The sequence below is a fragment of the Nicotiana attenuata genome, unplaced genomic scaffold, assembly GCF_001879085.1.
Source record: "Nicotiana attenuata strain UT unplaced genomic scaffold, NIATTr2, whole genome shotgun sequence".
In the NCBI taxonomy this organism is placed as follows: domain Eukaryota; kingdom Viridiplantae; phylum Streptophyta; class Magnoliopsida; order Solanales; family Solanaceae; genus Nicotiana; species Nicotiana attenuata.
The window spans coordinates 611,979-632,556 of NW_017670394.1; the positions used below are offsets into that span (position 1 = coordinate 611,979).

The 20,578-nt window shown below is 36.6% G+C and overlaps 2 protein-coding genes across 2 annotated transcripts; one reads left to right on the top strand and one right to left on the bottom strand.

Moving 5' to 3' along the window:
* The first annotated feature begins 2,917 nt into the window (after nt 1–2,917).
* LOC109238792 lies at nt 2,918–20,286 on the top strand. Its single transcript, XM_019405270.1, has 16 exons — nt 2,918–3,722; nt 4,358–4,731; nt 4,820–4,894; nt 4,986–5,030; nt 5,974–6,141; nt 10,067–11,162; nt 12,872–13,156; nt 14,005–14,432; nt 14,677–15,145; nt 15,663–15,899; nt 16,982–17,491; nt 17,657–17,711; nt 17,797–17,855; nt 18,774–19,145; nt 19,346–19,384; nt 20,024–20,286. Exons 6-16 carry the CDS (start codon nt 10,374–10,376, stop codon nt 20,204–20,206), a joined length of 3,426 nt encoding a protein of 1,141 aa, XP_019260815.1. The 5' UTR covers nt 2,918–3,722; nt 4,358–4,731; nt 4,820–4,894; nt 4,986–5,030; nt 5,974–6,141; nt 10,067–10,373; the 3' UTR covers nt 20,207–20,286.
* Nucleotides 7,920–8,763, bottom strand: LOC109238791. The gene is made up of 2 exons (XM_019405269.1): nt 8,645–8,763; nt 7,920–8,589 (listed from the first exon to the last, which is right to left on the bottom strand). The coding sequence occupies exons 1-2, from the start codon at nt 8,761–8,763 to the stop codon at nt 7,920–7,922; spliced, it is 789 nt and encodes a 262-aa protein (XP_019260814.1).
* Nucleotides 20,287–20,578: the final 292 nt, after the last annotated feature.

Here is a 20,578-nt window from a genome sequence, read left to right on the forward strand (position 1 = left end):
GGAAGATCACATTTCTTCTTCTTCTTCTTCTTCAACTACTACACCTATATACATGGTGTATCACTAAAATTTTCACTACTGTGCTTATACATCTTTATACATTTTTATACAACTATATATATAATATACCTCTTTGTATAAAAATATATAATATTGTATAAAAATGTATAAGCATCTTGACAAACTTTTTGTCGATTTTCACTTGCAATTCTTGATTAAAACTATTCCAAATCTCCAGTAAATGACTTCAAACTTTGTATACAATCTACTTAGACTAACTATAATAAGTTCAAACAATACCCACTCCAAATTTCTCACAAAATCATATTCAAAATCTAACAAGATTAGCATTAAAGAAGATGAGATTTTAGATTTCTCGCGTCTGTTTTTTAATTTTCGTAGTTGTGATAGGTGTGTAGAAACTTGAGGAAAAAGGAGAATGGAAATGTTTCACGCTTGAACATATAGAGCATAAAAAAACTGAAAAAAAATTCAGATCTAAGCTTATTGATATTTGGCTACACATTTGCAAACTTGTAAGTGGACTAAAATAATACAAGGCCGACTTATGGAGTGCATTATTATGTAATTTTGTCATTTATTGTTAGTGAAAGTTTAGAAGTTGGGAGAATTGGTAGTATAAAGTTTTGACGTTTTATTTGTTATTCTAGTAATCGTTGTTTTGTTGAAATTTGCTTTCACTTCAGCTTAATAGGTTATTTCTGTAATAAGTGAAGACTATTGTTTTAAACTGTATTTGTATTTTATGCTATTATAATTTATTATCTATAAATTACAATAGTAAAACATAAAATTTAAATTGAATGCTTTAAAATAAAATATACTGAATATGTATATTTTATATTTACATATTTATAGAAATTCAATCCTCACACTCTTTTTTAAGAACCTCGGCAATTTTTCCAAGCTAATATATGATTGAAGGGGCACTAGTTTGAAAAAAAAACAACAAAAGTTAAAAATAAAAGAGAACATTGCAAAGGGAGAAAAAAAAGCACAAGAAGTTTTAAAAAGCATTCAACGGCGGAGTACGACGAGTTGTTTACTTCTTTCTTATTTTGAATTTCTTTGGTGAAAATTTTGCCTCAGCCACTTCTTCTTGTGGTTAATAATATTATACTTACCTTTTTAAATATTTTGCAATAATTCTTTAACATATTTACTGTCAACTTAAAAAATGTTGTGAATGTGCCGTTTATAATACTCTTTTGTTTAATTAACTTGGCAAACATCTGTTTGGAAGAAATTCCTTAAGAATAAAAAGAATGAAACCTAATTGTGATTTTGTCGAAATCAAACATTTATTTTTAGAATATTATGCCTAAAAATTTGTATCAATTAACATATGGGACATTTGCAAATAATCGGTAAATTACAAACGATATTGCAAGTATAAAATGTAACAAAAATGAGTAGATAATATTGACTAAGAACAAGAAGGAAAGAAGAACAACTTATCAAAAATATTGTCTCGTGGCAAGCCACTGCTTTGAAAGCGATTTCGGCCCGACTGGGTACCACTGCCTTGAAAGCGATTTCTGCCCGACTGGGTGCAAATCGTTAGGACTGGTCGCTCCCCAAGGTTCCACAGCACCTCCAAACTCGTGCAATCGTGGCTGGAAGTTTAGAATTTGCACAAAACAGAAGATGAAGACAGATGAAGGAATTAATCTGTAGAAGAAATAAAACAATTCAAAGAGAATGAATTTGGACATATTCTGGTAAGCTCAAAAATGAAGAAATAGTTTTAGCAAAACCAAATCTGGAATAGGCCTCACGTATATCTCGCACGGGGGGATCGACCGACCCGTTATGCCTTCAGGACCAATTTCTCATGTGCGCGAGACCACTCCCTTTTTCTAGCTCTTTACAAGCTCAACAAAGAGAAATTCAATATAAAGAGAAAGAAAAGACTTTCCACCACCAATGAGTGACACTTTATCTTTTACAAAAGACAAAGAAGTAAAGAAAAAAAAGGGACTATAAAAAAATCTTTGACTTTGCATTATAAATAATACCAATATAAAATAGGATTCCCGCATGCCTGAAAAGAGGCGAGTGACAATAGTTATAGACGGGAGAAATTCAAAAATAGCCAGATTTACAAGTGGTCGTTCAAAAATAGCCCAGTTTCAAAAGTAATCGAAATTTAGCCACTTTTCATGTAAAAATAAATCTGAGCGAAAACACTGTTCAAAACCCGGAAAATACGCCAGCATATTATTCTGGAGTTCCAGCATAAGTATACTTGAACTTCAACATATTATACTGGAGTTCCAGGATAAGTATGCTGGAATGATGGAGTTCCAGCATAAGTACACTAGAACTCCAACATAATATACTGGAGTTCCAGCAAAGTATACCGGTCCAGTATAATATGCTGGAAGTTCATACACAAGTGCTCGAATCTCCAGTATATTATGCTGGAACTTTCCGTGTGTTGGAGTTCCAGCATAATATGCTGGAAGTTCATACACAGGTGCACTGAACTCCAGTATATTATGCTGGACCGGTCTCTGTTGCAGCAAAATAGTGATTATTTTTCATTGAATTGATAAATGCTGGCTATTTTTAAATGACCAATCCAAAAACTGGTTAGATCATACTATTTTCACGTCATAGACGCGTCACAGTTGGTCCAGAATCAAGTTGGGGCCATCTATCCAACAAAGGGTCTCATGATACTTGTAATTATTTCTCTGGGTAAATAATATACTTTACTTACCAAAAAAATTAAAAAATTAAATAGGATTCCCTTTCCCCTAAAATTTCGCATAAAATAATCTTAATGGAGTAATATATTACTGTACTACATTATGTTAGTAGATTTCCTTTTATAGAAACGTATAAATACCCGTTTTGATTCTTACCAAATTCATTCCCTTCCTCTCTTCCTCCTCCTCAGTCCACAACTCTTTGCTCTCTGTTTTCTTTTCCCATTCTCGGCTCCATAGGAATCCAAACTCCTAATTTAATTTAGGGTTTCACGATTGCCTCTTCTCTTGCCGTCGGTCACCACAAACTTCAGAGAACTCAAAATTATACTCTTTCTAACATATGATTCTCACACGGATATGATGTTGTAACAGATCTAGAATTTAGATTTTTATATTGAGACACGGGTTCGAGTCGTGGAAACAAGGCAGAAATATGGTACGATAGACCTTATAGTCCGGCACTTCTCCGGACCTAGCTCGTAGCGGGAGCTTAGTGTACTCGGCTGTCTTTTTTTTTATAGGGTGAGTTCCGAAATAATTCTATTTAAACTTGTTTTTCACAAATATATGGACGCAATAGTGAACAAAGCAGTGGAAGAACTCTGCATACAAGGTTGCAAAGGCAGTAGTTCAGTTCTTATCAGCGATCTCTGGCCCAAACTAAATCCCATCCTTTCAAAAAACGGCCTTGTACTCTGTAATAATGTAAAAAAAGCAATTTTTGTCTAACCTTATTAACATTCGGGGTCTCGAATTCGAATCGCGAGAAGGCAGTAGGTACACTTGTGATGATAATGATTTGGTTAAGTCATATAGTGTGGAAGAATGCGAGAGAATGGAATTGAAGATCGTCGTACCGGAGCATATGGTTGATAATTTTACTAGGATTCATGAGGTTGAGGTTTCCAAGTCTAAGCTATGTAAACAAGAGTTAGAAGCTCTTCATCTCCGTAAAAGAGTCCTCCAACGCATCGCAATTGCAAGGTTGGTTCATCTCCTCCATCTCTTCCACCAAAATTGAGACAAATCCGCCAGAATTTAGAGTTAATGAGTTGAGTGAAATTTGGTCTTTTTGATATATATACATTTGTAACTATTATTATATATGTCACTGCTCCATAGAAATTACTCTCTAATTCTGAAAGAAGCGTTTTTCTCTGATTGCCAATTTATCTACATCCTGATTGAGATTTTTGCTGTGTTTTCATTGAAGTTATGAAATTTAATTATCTGCAATGTTAATGACACCTCCTATTTCTAAAATGGTGTTATTCAGGCCAATTTGTGCCTCACCTCAGCTATTCTATTGCATTCTTCCACCAGGTAACCTACTTTTTCAAAGGTTAAAAAATAAGAAGAGAGTACCTAGCTTTTTTGCCTCTGTCAGGATTTGAACCTTGGACTTACTATGCCGTCATGCTAATTGTGAGCAGAAGAGAAGCAAATGTTCAAAAGCTTTTATTCTTTTTAATTTGTTTTCTTTGACCCCCAAACACCCACGTGTTTGCGCTCCTACTTGGCATATGTAGTTGAAGAGACTTCTTTATCTCTTTAAAGCAAGTATCAAGACACTGCTTCCTCTCATAATGTGCTAACCATGGTTCATGGTGCATTGACAGAGCAAATGGAATTACCCAGTGTGAAATTACTAAAGAATTTGGCATCAAGGCCAATAACTTCTTCCACATATTTAAGGAGCTTGAGGTTCTAGGACTGATTGTGAGGCATGAAGCAATTATTTGGACAAATGAAGCATCCAACAAAGGGAAACTTATAAGTAAGCATACTACAACCAACATGCTCTATTTAAGCCGCTACAGGAAGCACTTGCACAGTCAACAAAGGCTTGAAATAAGAGGTGGAGTTCTGATGGCTGATGATTTATCTCATGAAAATTCTGCTAGTTGTGATGTGAAGAGGGGTTGTGCATATAAAAGATTATCTGCCCATACTGAGAGATATTTGTAATAAACTTGAAAAGGCTAAGGGGAAGGTCTGTCATACTCTTGAATTATTGTGGGTATCTCAATTTTGTGAACAACATGATACTAACCTTCTTATAACCTGTTTCACCTTTCCAGGTTCTTGCTATCTCAAATATTAAACAGGACCTAGGTTATCGAGATGCTCTTGGACATAAAGAATGGAGAAAAAATGTAAGTGTTTATTATCTTGGAGGTAGTAAATTGAATTCCAAAAGAAGCACTATATAAGTTGTACTGTTTGTCTGATACGGTTTCCTGACAGATCTTACGTAGGTTGACACAAGCTTAGGCCGTGGAGGTAACTGAAGTAAGTGAAACAGTCATATTGACCTAAATTGTAGTTCACTTCCAACGTTTTGCTTTACAAACATTGATTGTCCTCACATTGCAGTTTATAGCATTTGATTCAGAATAGCTGTCTAAATGAAATAGGCATAAAACATGGGAAATGGACTAGAATAGAAAGAAATATTAGAAGATACGATCTATCCATATCCCAAATGCTAGTATATATGAAGCTGATTTGAATGATGGTGTTAAAGGATATCAAGCAAGATAAACAGAAGTCTTTGCTGCTTGCTCTCATTTATTTCAGAGTTACAATATACTAATATGGAACACATAAATCTGCTGCTGAAATCCACTAAACAGTTCAATCAACCTTAAATTGTTTCTGTTATAGAACCTTGATATTTTCTCATGTTACATCAATGGAATTTCAAAGCTTTTAAACACTTCTGTTGTGATGTTGTTTGTTTGTTAAAGCATGTGAGATTCAGGAAAATCTGTGGTTTGTCATATAAACCAAAAATCGCTGGTAGTTCTTTTTAACCTTTTGAATCTCCATCAAAGTGCTTACTGTATTTACATAGTTTTTGTTAATCTGGATCATGTTGGATGGGTTGGGTTATGACCCGTTAGTTAATTTATTTTGGCCAATGCATCATGATTCAAGTAAATGTTGGGCGAGTTGAATCATGACTTACCCGTTTTAACCCACTCAAAATTGACCCAACCCTCCCATTTTGTTAAAATAAACTATGGTTAAAGTGTTGTCAAGTTAGTAGTTCGGGCCTTCGGGGATTTTACATTATTGATGTCAGCAAGGTGATTAAAATGGCACTTATCCTATACTCAGAAGACCAAAAATATTCTCTTTCATCTTCAGTCAGTACTTTTTTCATTTTGCAATCTTAAAAATAATGATCTACATGTGGACTTTATTAATATAATTTATTCACTGTTCACAGAAAGGCAAGTCTTTGCGTCTTTTAAAGGAATTTTCACCAATACACTTTAATACTCGCGTACGTCGATCAGATGACCTTGGCCGAAAACAACCTCCGTTTAAAATAGAAAAGAGAGGTCAGATTGGCCAACAGCTTGTGGAGCTTCCCGTCGAGCATCAGACTTTTGAAGTATGTAAAGTTCCTTCTATTGATATTACCATCTACCGCTTTTCATGGAATTTCTAGTGTAACAGTTCAGATATGGTCTTAAGAAGTAACAGTGAGTTATGAGTTTTTGCTGTGCTTTATATGCCATCCAGCTGTTTTATGCCCTCCTTATTTAAGAGGAGAAGTGTAGCAGTGGCGGAGGCATGATCTCCAAGAAGGGGGTTAAAAAAATTTTTTTTTTTGTAGCTAGTGGGAATTGAATCTATGACCTTATGAAGTTTTTGAACCCCCTTGACCACTAAACTACACTTTTGAGTTGTGTTAAGGTGGTTCAAAACTTAATATATAGAGGTAAAAACCAAATTTTGCCTTATATATACAGTGTAATTTTTCGGCCAAGAACCTCCTTCCGCCCCCCTAGCGTAGGAAGGATTTAAAAATAATAACAGAGAGTCTGAAAACATGAAAATTGCAGCACTTCTCTTCTCCTTAGTTAAAGTCTGCTTAAATAGAGGTATTCCTGCTTAATAAAGCCAGTCAGAGGATAACTGCTAAGATCAGACCTCAAGGGCATAGATGCCTAGCTGACTTCAAACCCTCTAGAAACATGACAACTGCTACACCTTTAGTTTGAAATTTGAATATCCCAATCCTCATAAGTTGAATTATGCTTTGTGAAATTTATCTTCTACCTTCTTGTCAGACTCCAATTTAATATCCTTTAAAGTATGAAATGGTACGAGAATACTAGTTGTCCTTTCCACCCAGTACATTTCAAAAGAGTGTTGAATTAAACTACAAATTCTTGCATGATGTACACTATCTCACAGTTCCGTATGCCACTGCTTGATTTCTGCCTCTGCATTTTATCTCGATGAATAAGGTCATGTCCAACTTTTCCGCTGTTACCAGTCTTTCACCTACAAACATAAGAGAGTCAAGAACAAATTATTTCTTACTATTACTTTGAGGCAAGTTATGCATTTGTATAAACTTCACTCTTTGTTTGATCGTGCATTGGTATAGTATAGATTTCTCTGGTGTAGTTTTTACATGTTAAAGACATCTGTAAGCAGAGTTTTCATGGATTTCCCTAGGTTCATGCCTTATAGAGTTATAAATTGCATCAAAGAGGAGACACTTTGGTTGGATCAAGTTGGTGCTGAAAACTATTTTTGGTTAGAGTATTTTTGTGCCTTATTCTTCGTTCCATAAGGTGATAAAGATCAAATCCAATTAACGAAAGATAAAGAGTGAAACTCTTTTCAAGAGCATATCTTCTACTAGTAGGAAGCACATAGTTTCTAGGTGTAAGGAGCAAAATGGTTGATAATGGTAGGTGAACTAGTATAGGCTATCAAATAAGATGTATAGGTGAAGGGTGTGTAGTGCATAGAAGGGATGCTACCCCTTAGTGCCCTGAAATGTAGTAGAGGGCTTATAGAACAATTCCATGCCAAAGAAGCAGTAACAGGGTGTTTTTTTCTTTTTTTTTTTTTTTTTTTTTTTTGCTTAAAGAGATACTTATATTTACATAACCAAAACTTACATACGTAGTTCCTAAAGTATTACATAGAGGGAAATTTATCTAACCGAGAATACAGCGGAAGGGATTCTGAAGAGCAAAAAATCATTCAACTTCTTCAAGTCGCATGCATTGCTATATATCCGCAACTTGATTCCCTACCGGATTGATATTTTTGATATTTTGAGAATATAAAGTTTCTCAAACTAAACAAAAGTGCCACTAAAGTTGCAATTTACGAAACTGAAACATCCAATTCCATTGTCTTAAACGACTATTTCTCCGCCTGAATAGAGCTCATGAAAACACTTGTCAGAACTGATTTCGACTCGAAAGATACTTTCAGCAGCATCAATGCCTCTTCCATTCCAACACTTACTACTTGCTCCTGCAGCACACCAAAATCCTTGACATTAAACTTGTTGAGAAGGGTAATACTAGAAATGGTGGACATAGGCTTAACTACCAAGTCGTCCATCACCATGTATGTCACAACCTCCTTTACGAAACCCCCTGTTGCTGCCACACCTCCCTTCACCGTGGGTGGAGCAACATACGTCAACTTCTTCGACATGCTATACTGACAAGTAGGACATAGAGCACTAGGGTCATCAGAAACAGTAAAGTGGCCACTATTGTAGGAACAACAATAGAAACTCCTCTCAGGTGTCGCAATGTCATTACGCAATAGAAAAGGAACTGAAGAGATATTCCCAACTGAAGATTTGGGTTTTAAAAGGATATCCTTGTCTTTGTTCGACTGAACATAGGTTTCATTTAGATTTTCTACGCTTTCATAGAGGTTAGGCAAGCATCCATAATTGATTCTTTTCTTTTTTAGAAGCCTAATGACTGTGGCCACTGGCAGTGACGTAACAGGGTGTTTGACAATCAAGTCAGTAGTACTTGAAGCTTTATTTGTAAGTGGAAGTCGTGGATGGTATCTATATGGGCAAATGAGCGTCTCTAGTTAGTGAGATTTATTCTAGAAGGATCTACAGCTTAACCATAGTAGGAAGACTTTTGCCTTTAATTTTGTTGTTAGCACAACCCAAACTAAGGGGCAATGGTTGGTGCCTGACGAGCCTGGCACTCACTGAGCTAATCCTTCTGCCCATCGTATCAACTAAATATAAGGCTTAGCATCCCAAAGAAAGGCTCGAATATATCACATATCTGAATTAATCCTCGAGAGGCATATCCAAATACAATGCCGGGTACATATACATCTAGCCACAATGAGTCACAGAGCGTCTAAAGAATCTTATTTCAAAAAAGAAGTGGGACATGGTTCCCCAAATAATTAATAACAATTGGAATGAACTAAGCCGCCACTGATCAAATTTGGGGCTCACCACTGAAGCTCTAAGTAATGGTGCTCAATTCATGGACTGGACTCCATTGCAATACCCAAACCTGTACCACACATGTAAGGGGGTGAGTATAAAAATACCCCCAAGTCTTATTGATCACCCTTTAAAATGTGGGACAAGTATTCAAAAAACATGCACTTCAATATCACAATCATATTTCTCAAGCAAATAAATGTTATCCCAATATTATAAACACATGCTAAGTCATTCGAAATTATTTTTGAAATCAAAGGGTGCTCGTAGTCCATGAACATAAGTATTTATAACTTTAGGGAGCTTTCACTAGAAACTAGTTATGACGTCCGATCATCCTCCTGATTGACATATGCCTTCTCACCGTAGGTATGCTGGCAAACATTTCCGCTTACTTTCGTGTGGTGCAACATAACCACCATTTAAAAATGGCACTAACTATGATCCCATACCGGCATGTACCTTTTCTAGGCATCGAACCCGTAAGTCCGAATACCCTCTCAGTTGTCATGGTTACTCCAAAAACATTTCACGTATCAATATCATGAAATCCATATTTGTCATCATATAAAGCTTTCAAAACGTTCGTAAACATGTGCTATCTGCAACTAGATAGTTCATAAACATGAAATCATTGAAAATTTATCGTTTGACATTGAGATTGCACTAAAATGCATTATATACATAAAACATGGTGTAACCCAATTTTATTTCTTTCCTTTTGAATTGTTTGTCCACCTTATCTCAAGCAGGGAATACTTTTAGTTATTTATTTTAGGTCTGCGATAAGATTAATTAGTCAATAGTTTCCGTTTAATTTCTATCCGTTTGGGCATTGTATTCTGGTTGCAGTAGGGAAACTACTATGTTTCATGTTTGCAGTACCATGTTGTTTGTGGCTACTTGGGGGGTTCAGTGGTCTTGTAGTTTCTAGGTTGTTGGTTTGTTACCTCAAGTATTATCTGGCAGTGGGAACCAAATGCTTTATTCCATTGATGCACATTCTCAGATTTATATTCTGTACTCAACTCGGCATTGTACACTTTTCACCTTTTTGTTTTTCTCTATCGTGGAGGTCCAGGATTGGGGCAACAATAGAATGAGCAACGGACAGAATTCTCCCATAGATGTGAGCAACACAGTTAATGACACAAAAATGCCGATAATGGATTCTTCTGTACGTGACCTTGTACCTGTAAAATCTTCGGTAACTGAAACAATATCCCCTAGATGCCAAGCGTACAAAGCATATCCCAGTCATAAATTGCGAGAAGACTGGGCAAGGGAACAGAGGGAGCAGTGGATACTTAAAATGTTGTATTTGGCATCTCAACTACTTTTTTGCTTCTGCATTGAATATAAGTCTATACATTTCAGTTTAGATGAACCAACTCAAGCTATTACTCTTTGAGCAGGAGGAGAAGTTCCTTATAAAACCTGAGTTACAAAGACGACTTGAGAATCTTGAGAAGGACAGGCACACATCAATGGACAAAAAGACCTTAGAACGCAGTTTGAATAAGCTTCAACAAAAAGGGCACTGTAAATGCCTTGATGTCTTCTTCCCTGCTGTCACAAACTTTTGCGAGAACCGTAAAAAGGTCGTGGTCCTGCATCCATCCATTTATGAGTTATCTCCTGCAATGTTGGTTAAAATTTATGATAGAATTAGGTCCTTTGAAAGGAAAGTGCGTAGAGAAAGCTTTTCTCAGTTTGAGAAGGGGAATGCACTTCCAGTAGTGTATGATATGGGCAGAGGACAACAAAGAGTAGAAATGGATGTCCAAGATGCACTAGCCAAAAAAAGTCATTGGATTAGGTCTGTGATGCCAAAATTGGCTCAGGCAAAGCGTCTTCACATCTATCTATGGGAGTATGTCAATAATGCCCATGATAGTGAAGATACTTCCTCATCTGGTAAATACGGTTGTGGTTTGAAAAATGATGATAACAGTTGCAAATTGATTGATATAGGTGCAGCCATCGAGGCCATGCAGCTTGAGCTGTTCTTACAAGTTTCAGGTTCTGCTCCAATGCATGAGAATATGTTTGAGAAATGTGGGGATTATTTACACCTTTCTAATATTCCCATGAAGGACAACGCGCGTCTGAGTGATACCCAGTCAATCCAGGAGCTATCACTGCTGATTGTCATATTACAACGTTTTAAGGTATAATTGAAAATCATTTTTGAGAATACTTCATATTTAAGTTCTAACCCTTACTTTAACATATCTAGCGCTTCCCCAAGTGTTGGCATAGTCAATTACCTCCCATCAATCTGATTAATCTTCCTCTCATTTGGGTATACGATTGCCAGACGTGCATATCTTACATCTACATGTTCATTTTGTTTGCTGTGAGTTATACTTCAGCTTATTCATTCGATGCATTTTGTGATAAGCGTGCTAGATATTGCTATTTGATGATAATAGTGAAGACCTAAAGTTAAGCTGTAACAAGTTAGTTTTCAATATGAGAAGATCAAAATTTTATTGATTTTCCTCAAGGCAAAATATATTAGAACTATAATAGATCTAGAAAAAAGTTGAGCACGAATAAGTTGCTAATCTTCATATTCTAGCAAATTGTTCAGAAAGACGCTTTCAGAAGTGTCAAAAGAAGAAAACTACTCCTTCCTATAAAATGTTAGCTCTCTCAGTGTTGTTACTAAAAACTAAAGATGCGCTCATTCAGATAAAACATTCCCAGGTTTACCCTTGCTAAGAGCCTTGATATTTTCATAAACCCAGTGCAGTTGAGTATAGAGAGTGATCTGAAGCATCTTCAATGATAGTAAATTTAAAGAAATAAGGTCATCTCTCTTGTGAATGCGGGATACTTTGTGAACCGGGCTGCCCTTTAAGGTCATCTCTCTTGTGTGATTCCTTATAAATATGTGCATCTAAGAAACCATACTCCAACTAGATGCTCTGATTTTGGAGCTTTAAAATTTCCAAACCTTATGAGAATTGACATGTTGACATGACAAATGCATTCTTCATTTCTGGGAAAAAATGAAACAAGAATGCCTCAAAGTCACAGGTCAGAGGTTCTAATTTGATGTGATGATACTAAACTGAATATCGTACTGATGACACTTTAACCGTCTTCCTCTTGTATTATGCTCAGAAGTATCAACTTTGATATGGCTCATTCTGTAGGGGATGGAAGATCCTATGTTGATGAGCATGTTTTTTATTCAAATCTTAGTGTATACAAGTAAGAAAACTATGACCTTTTAGAATAAATTGGATTTAGCAGTGTCAAAAGGGTCCACAAATTTGTTGTCTCCCCCTATCTAGGTAGCAAAAAATGAAAGAAAGAGTTTGGTTAGATGGAAACTTTTCCATGCTTGGAGATACAAACTACTTTTGAGGGATGAAGTGACTAAGATGGAGTATAAGAGGACTAGAGGAGCCAGAGATCATTGTTTTACTTCGTAATGGTTTCCAATTTATATGATCAACTAGCATAAGACATTATATATGGGTGGTTGATAAATTTCTTGTGGTCCAATCTTTTTTTAAGAACTTGTGTGTACGTAGTCTGATACTCTGATTTAATGGAAAATGATTAAAATCCAAGATTTGGTCCATTGTCTTCCTTCTACCTACTAAACATGATACTTTATTTCCTTGGAGAAGGATCCCAAATTGTTTTAAGAAAATATTAAGAAACACCCAGCTTCTTTTCAGGAAAATTTGCATAAAAAATAAGTCAAAGAGCTTGTTTTGCAATTTGTAGAAATTGAGGATTTTGATACCATGAATAGCTATATCAACATGGTTTATGGAGTTGACTTATGATCAAGTGATCACTCTTTTTTTCTTTCTTTCTTGTTTTGGCAAGTATGAAGTAGTTTCATCTTTGTTGGCAGTTAATCCGCCTTGTTTGTGGTGAACATACGGTAGACGCCACTCATGTGATACAGATCATTCTTACTCATGAGCTAGAGCTTAAACCTTACTTTGAGGAGCCTTTCTCTTCAACTGCACGATCATCTGATTTTCATGGTCTAGATTCTTGCCATCAAGTTAGACATGATTTTGTTCTTTCAAATAGGAACGCTGTTGATGAGTACTGGAACACTCTGGAGTACTTATTGGCTGGTGCTAATCCAGAAGCTGCTTCAAATGCTTCCCCAGAATCTGCAATTCAAGAGGTTTGATAGTGTAACACAAATTGCAATTTTGTCCTTCTATGCTGTTAGGTGAAGATGTTGCTCTATGGACATGATGTTAATGCTGATCCTTTGGATGTTCATGTTGTAAATACTATATAGGGCTCATAAGCAGCAATAGGGCTCAGTTTGCTATATCTGCTCAATAGCCCTCTCCCTCAAGCTTGAAGACACTTTACATCCATATTTCTTTCTTTCTTTTTTCTCTTTTCTTTTCTAAGCTTAATGTGTTTATAAGATCTTCGCTTGTGGCCGGACCAAATATGTTTTAGTTTCCAGAAAATGGCAAAGAAGGTGTCTCAAAATCATTAAACAAAGATTGTCACTTAGTGTTATTATGAAAATTTTACACACAAGTTATGCTTTTGGGGTTTGCAAGACGTTGCAATTTTTTTTGAAGTTTGCTCTTCCCTGCCTTAAAATCTCTTAATGGTATTGTTCAATGAACTTAAAGATCATCTAGCTAATCTGCCAATTGTGCTACTGCTAGCAGTTAACTTGCACCCTTAAAATATTAGTTTTATTGAACTAAAGCATGGTCCTTCCTTTCTTGAAATTGTATGCAATATGTGAAATTGTTCTTAATGGATTATGCATGTACAAGAAGAAGTAATTTATAGAGAGAGGATATAGAAAACTGAGTTGAAATAAGAGGAGCGAGCCCATTTTCTACCGAGTTTTGAACTGTGAGCAAATTGGCCCTCGGGAATTTCTCTGTTATCAAATAAATAAATAATAGAAACAAAGTTTTAAGCATTATTTCATTTTCTCCTGCATTAACATATTTGACACATTTCTATCATGAATGATTTAGAAGACTCAATATACAGGTGTTCCATTGTTTTCACAATAGGAAGCAAATGCGTCTCTGTAGATTCCAAGGAGTTGTAACTGCCAAATGGATGGAGGTTCAGCCCATAGAAGGATGGAATAATTCTTTACAGAAAAGAAAGAGGTCATCAGGTGGAGATCCTGCAAGACATGTGAAGTTACGCACTTCAGACGTACGACCAAGTGACAAGAGCACATTCGATACTGTTGACCAATTCCCTGATGAACAAAATGCTTTCCTGGTTTCTCTAGGGGATGTTGGATGTAATTCTCAAATAAATTGCGTCGGTGATCATAGGGAGGTTACCAAAGGGCTAGAGCAATGCGAAAAAACTGAGGCCAATCACTCTTTCATGAAGAGAAGTGATATCTCAAGTCTGAAGCCAACAAGCAGAGCAAGTTTCTCCTGGAGCGAAGATGCAGACAGGTATTCCCATGTTCATTGTATGTTCTCAATTGCAGATAAAAATTTTTTAGAGGTATTTTGTAACACTTTTCAGCTTGTTGTATATTTGGTTTGTTCTGAAGTAAATTTCTGTGGAATATCCTATTTGCACGGTCTGGTACTGATCGTCATGCAGCGGGTGATTTGCTGCTGCTTGCTCAGCAAATCTATAATATCTTGATAAATCAGTTTATTCTAGATCTTAATATATAATGAATCTGTCCAGGCAATTGGTGATTGAATTTGTAAGACACAAAGCTGCCGTTGGGCCATATTCTCGTTTTAAATGGGCCTCAGTCAAAAACCTTCCAGCGTCACCTGATGCCTGCAAAAGGAGAATGACTGCTTTGAACTGCTGTATGCAATTCAGAAGTGCTTTAATGAATTTCTGTAATGCAGTCTCGGAGCGTTATGCACGGCACCTCCAGAACAGGTCTTTAGATTGCGGTGATTGTAAAGAGATGGTTTGGCATCATGCCTCAGAAGAAGAAGATTTGGATCAAGGTGTTTCTGACGGCCGTGAACATTCTAGAAAGGCTGTTGCACACGAGCGGTGGGATGATTTTGACAACGACAACGTAAAGGTTGCTCTAGATAAGGTGCTAGAATGCAAAAAGATTGCTAAGTTGGATGGTAGCAATGGAGTTCAATCTGCCAATGATAATTCAGATCTCAGTTTAAATGCTGAAAGACCTGTAAGTCCTGATGTTCCCGCACGTCATAGATGTGCATGACATTTTATGTCTGTTCAAGTTTATCATCTTCCGTTTGTTCTCTGCCAAGTGTCTTTTATCAGAGGCTTGATGTTTGACTCAGTAAGTTTGATATCCGAGCCATAATGTCCTCTATCACCTTGGTTGTCCCTCACCAGTAAAAACAGAAAGAAGTTCACCAATTTCTGAGGAAATGAAAAAAAGAAGGAACTCCAGATGCATAAGTAGAGATCTGGGGTGCAGGACCCTTTTTCTATTTGATCTGTCCATCTGCATGGCGAAGTGTTGGTCAAGTTTTTGCATATGAATTGTGATATCTAATTTCAATCTGGAAAACTAGCTTCCCGCGGTTAATACTCTCTTTTTATTCCCTGTCACCCGCTCTGTGTCTGCATGTCTGCTGCATGATCATCATTATCCTAAATTACTTACCCCCCTCCCCCCCCCCTCATGGACAAAAGGCCGAGAATTTGACCAGATGAAACAAATTTCTTATCAGGAGAAAAGCTCTCACTGGGTTCCTAAGAGGTGTGGTGATCCTTTAAGTGAAAGCAACAGTGTAAGTAGGCAAGCATTTGAATCAGTTGCAGTTGCAAATGCTGCAGAACTATTAAAGATGGCAGTCCTGGCCTTCTCAAGATTTCGACTGGTGCCAGCCTCCATTGTTGAAACGTACAATCATTACCCAAAGCATGATATTTTGGATGCTTTCAACTTCCTCAAAGAGAAGAAAGTGGTAAATGTTTTCTGGCTCATCTGATTATACACATTGCACTTACTGAACACTGGTATGCACTGATATAACCTGGATGGATGTTATCATCAATTGGTGTATGTTTAAACTTTAAATACAATCACTGTATGCAGAAATTCATGATATTGGATTTGAAGCCCTTCCATCCAATTTATGCAAGAATCATGTAATTAGAAAAACCTTAAAATTTTATTGCTTTTCTAGAATATCTACAATTTGTAAAACTTTAACAAGATTGACATTCAAATTCAAATTTGAAACTACGGTGCGATGTTCTACTATCGAACTAGCTTTAGAAAGAATAGTACTTTTCTTTACTCCTACCAATACAATGTTGAAGTGAAAGTAAGTTTGTGATATTTGTTCCAGTCAAATTGTGTCACATTATGTGCAAAGCAGGAGAAACATTTCATATAAAAGATTCAAGAAATTAATATCAGACAAAAGCTCGGCATTTAAGTGAAGAGTAGAGGGATGGACCCATTATCCACCGAGTTTTGGACCATGTGCCACTGGCCTTTTCGTTTATAAAAAAAATGAGTATAGTATCAGCATTATATATTTGAGAAGAATTCAAACATTCATTGGCTGCATTAGCTAGTGTCTTGTTTTGAGCAAACCTATTTTACTGCAAATTTTCATGTTTGTTCAACTGGAAAGTAAAGGATTTTTACAGAAGGAATAACTAAGCGTATTGCATGGAGTAATGGGAAAAAGTAATATTGTTAGTTGTTTACTTGTGTCTATGATTGATGGAGCTTCTCAACAGGAGAGTTGTATTGTGGGGCCAGTATTTGTGGCCAGGTATTAAGAAGCATAGCTTTGTCGATACAAGTGCCCCGTTAGTGTATTAGCTCATTTTCTTGGATGGTAGTTTGCAGGTGAGACCAACCTGGTTACCCTGTTTCTATAAGCCACTCCCTAATAGTAAGATGACTCAGTGAAACTGGTATAGAAGGATATGTGTAGCAAAGTGCAGATTATTTTTTTTTTAATCGATGGCAAGCATCTGCAATTATTCTCTCCTTATTATACTAAATGCCCTCACCTTCACCTTTACGCAGATCAGGACTACAGCCAAAGGCACCGTTGTATTTCCTCCGAACATCTTGAATAGTATGTTTTTATCTCCGCTTCAAAGAGAAACTGGAGCACAAGCAGCTAGATTTTCAACCTGGCTGCATCAAAGAGAAAAAGAGATGATAAATGGTGGGGTTGATCTTCTGCCGGACTTGCAAGGTGGTGACGTCTTAACTTTATGTGGTCTGTTGTCTGCAGGAGAACTGTCAATTATACCATGCCTTCCAGATGAAGGCGTTGGAGAGGCTAAGGATGACAGAACTCTCAAACGTAAACATAATATTTGTGAGTTTTGGGATGGAAACAGGAGTAAGAAATTGAGACCATGGTTGATTGGCGAAGGTGAGGGTCGCAGAGCAAAGGGTTTTCCTGATATTACTTTATCCTTGAGCCGTGCAACATTTTTCAGCAGAGAAGCTGTAGAATTTTTTAAAGATGATGACAATCAGCCCTTAACACAAATTGGTGAAGAAAGTCAAGTTCATGTCAGTTCTTGAAGCTAGCAGTAGCGCATCTCACTTCGAAGGACAAAATCATGTAAAGGAAACACATGAGAATGAGAGTTACAGATACACAGCAGTGTCTTCCAAAGAGTTGCTCTGGGAAGCCATGGCAAGCTGTGCTGAACAGTTTTGCTCCTTTTCTTCTAAAAAGGAAAGGCTGGTGACCAGGGTCTAAGCATGAAAGAAATCTCAATGTCTGTGGATGTTCAGGGTATGAAACTCTTCTTTTTTCATATACTTTTCTGTTTGATTAAAATATCACAAGAGTGATGCGATGGGTTTTTGTCCTTTATCAGGGGAAAAGATGCTGGGCATTATTGTCGACGTCCTTGAAGCTTTTGGACAAGTATTGAAGGTACTATGCTTTGTAGTTGTTAATTTTAATTTTATTCCTAGTGGTGGTAATTTGATATTACACAAGTATAAAAGAAAGTAGACAGAGAAGTACTCTCTCCATTCCATTAAAATTGACCTCCTTTCTTTTTGGTCAGTTCGGAAAAGCTAGAACTGTTTCGACAAATGGTAAATTTAACTCCCTCCAAAAATTCATATTAGTATAGGTTTATTACTACTAGTTTGTATTATTTCAACTTGATGTGACATATTTTCAATTATCTATTCCACTCTTTCAAAGTTCAAACTATTATTTAAGCACTTCTCTATCAACTTGGAAATGTATTCAAACATTTTACTCTCTTAAACTCCACCCCAATCAAACTAGATCTATCTTTATGAGATGGATGGAGTATTTCTTATGGTGGGAATAGTGATATGGTTCGTTTCCCTTGTTCAAGGCCTGGTTGGTTTAGATAGAGGAATTTGTATACTGCAACACTTTGGACCATGTAACGTTTTTTCCCTTTTGTATTGGTAATAGTGTCCAGAAAAATGTCCCCCTCTAGATAGCGGATAGATGGTAAAACTACACAAACTGTTTATTGGGGGTTGTGCCTGAAAACAATGAATTAGTATGTTTGTTCCAAGTAAGCTAAGTCAATGCCCTGGTGCTGGTAAGTGGTAACTGTCTTATCCGCCAGACAAACTCGCATGATTGATACACACCTATGGAGTAGAAAAGGGTGTAAGTTGGCAAAGATAGGCATCTTGTCATTATCTGATTTACGATTGATCCTTTTCCCTGCTCCTTTCATCTTGGTACACGGGTAATGGTTTTTCAGTGATGCTACAGAGAGACGAGATATGAAAGCATTAATTGGGGGAGGTTTCCACTTTCTGTAATTTGCTCCTATAACCTATTGTACCTTCAATGCAGGTCAATGCTTATGATTCTGTTCATGTGGTTGATTCATTATATCGTTCTAAGTATGTGTTATCCACTATGTCTGTTGCTCAACAAGATTCTTTGGTCATTCCTGCGGGAGTTTCTAAAGGGGCAGCACCAAGCAAACATGAAGCCGCTGAACTCCATAATCCCACTGATCAAGAGCAACCTTCTGAACCTTTACTTGAAAGGCAAAGCACAAATAATGACCATGATCCACTGGACTTCCAAACTGCAAAATCTCATTTCTGTAAGCCAATATTGTTTTGGATTGATGGTGATGGCACTGTCAACAACATTGTCTACAGAAAACTTGTGTCTCGTGCTCTGGGTATCATAATGCAGAATCCAGGAATTCTAGAGGTATGCACTTTTAAATTTACGGTATCTTATATGAAATGTGGTGCATATCAGTTGATTATGACATGCAGCTGTAGAGCATTACAGAAGTGATGTTGGCACGTTAATTTGCATTGATAGAAAGTGATTACTGCAATCATTATTTTTTGTGAAGCCTGTTCCCGATATGAACTTATAAATGCTTCTTTTAATTTTTGTTGCAGGATAATGTTATCGACCAGATGCATGGTCTGAATCCTCAGGTATATATCCTATTTGTAAACTTTCCATGAACAAACTATTCATCAGTGCCCCAGTGTACGTTTCCCATTGACTGAACAATCATGATGATTTCATAGTGTGACCTGAATTTTCTATTTATCATGACTACCCATCTCCTAAGGATATGAACTGAATTACATGGTTACATTTCTGGTATAAAATAATACCTGACGACCTTCTCGGCCCAGTCCTACCAAAAATGAATGTAATTTATTGTTCTCGTTCAAAACTTATCAGTCTTAACTGCATCTTCTTGCTGCCAAGTATTTGTTGCTATAAAGAGATTTGAAATCTAAGTTTAATTGGACTAGTTTTTCTCCCATTTATCTAATCGTGAAGCTAAGTACCTGAGAGCTTATAAATACCACCTCTTACGTTCAACTTCTTTCCAAGAACTTCTGTAGTTCTGGGATTTGCACTAGAGTAATGTCTATCATATATTGCTACTTATCTGAGGAAGTATAAATTTTCTTTCTTAGTGACCACAAAGTGCCAGATTCTGTAATATTGCATGAAATTCTGTAACTTAGAATTCCAGTTAGATGACTTTAGAGAAAGGTTGCCAGCACATGCTTTGAATGCCTCTGAGAAATGCTAATATGTTGCCTTTTGTCTTAAAGATTTGCAGAACTTTGTTAGAGATGATGATTCTGGATAACCATATCATTGTGCGTAAAATGTTTGAAACTATAGCTGGGCCACCTGCTATTCTCAGTGGCCTTCTTGGAAGACAATTCAGGAGTTCAAAGATTATTTTAAAACGACATCTCTTCGCGAATCCCATGAGCACTTCCCTTTTGTAAAGATGGAAACATCTATCTGTAAGTACAAGCACTGATCTATTAACGTTCTTATAATTTAAAGTCAGTTTCTTTTTATTGCAGAACTATTGGTGTGTATGGATGCTTATTTGTACATTTTAGGGGTTTAAAGTCTCAATAGAGGAAGCTAGAGATACGTTAGTTTATCTTATTGTAAATCTAACATACTGTTAAGACTGTAGCCTTCGAGCAACTTTAGTTAGAGAAGTACTGTGTGCACTAGGTAATTGTGAGAGTTATCATGAAATGAGTGGTAGATCATAACAAGTTCGACCTTCCAAGACCATCTCCGCTCTCCCCTTCTTTTATCTTCATCTCTTAGGAGATAGGTACTCGAGCAAGCATACTGGATAT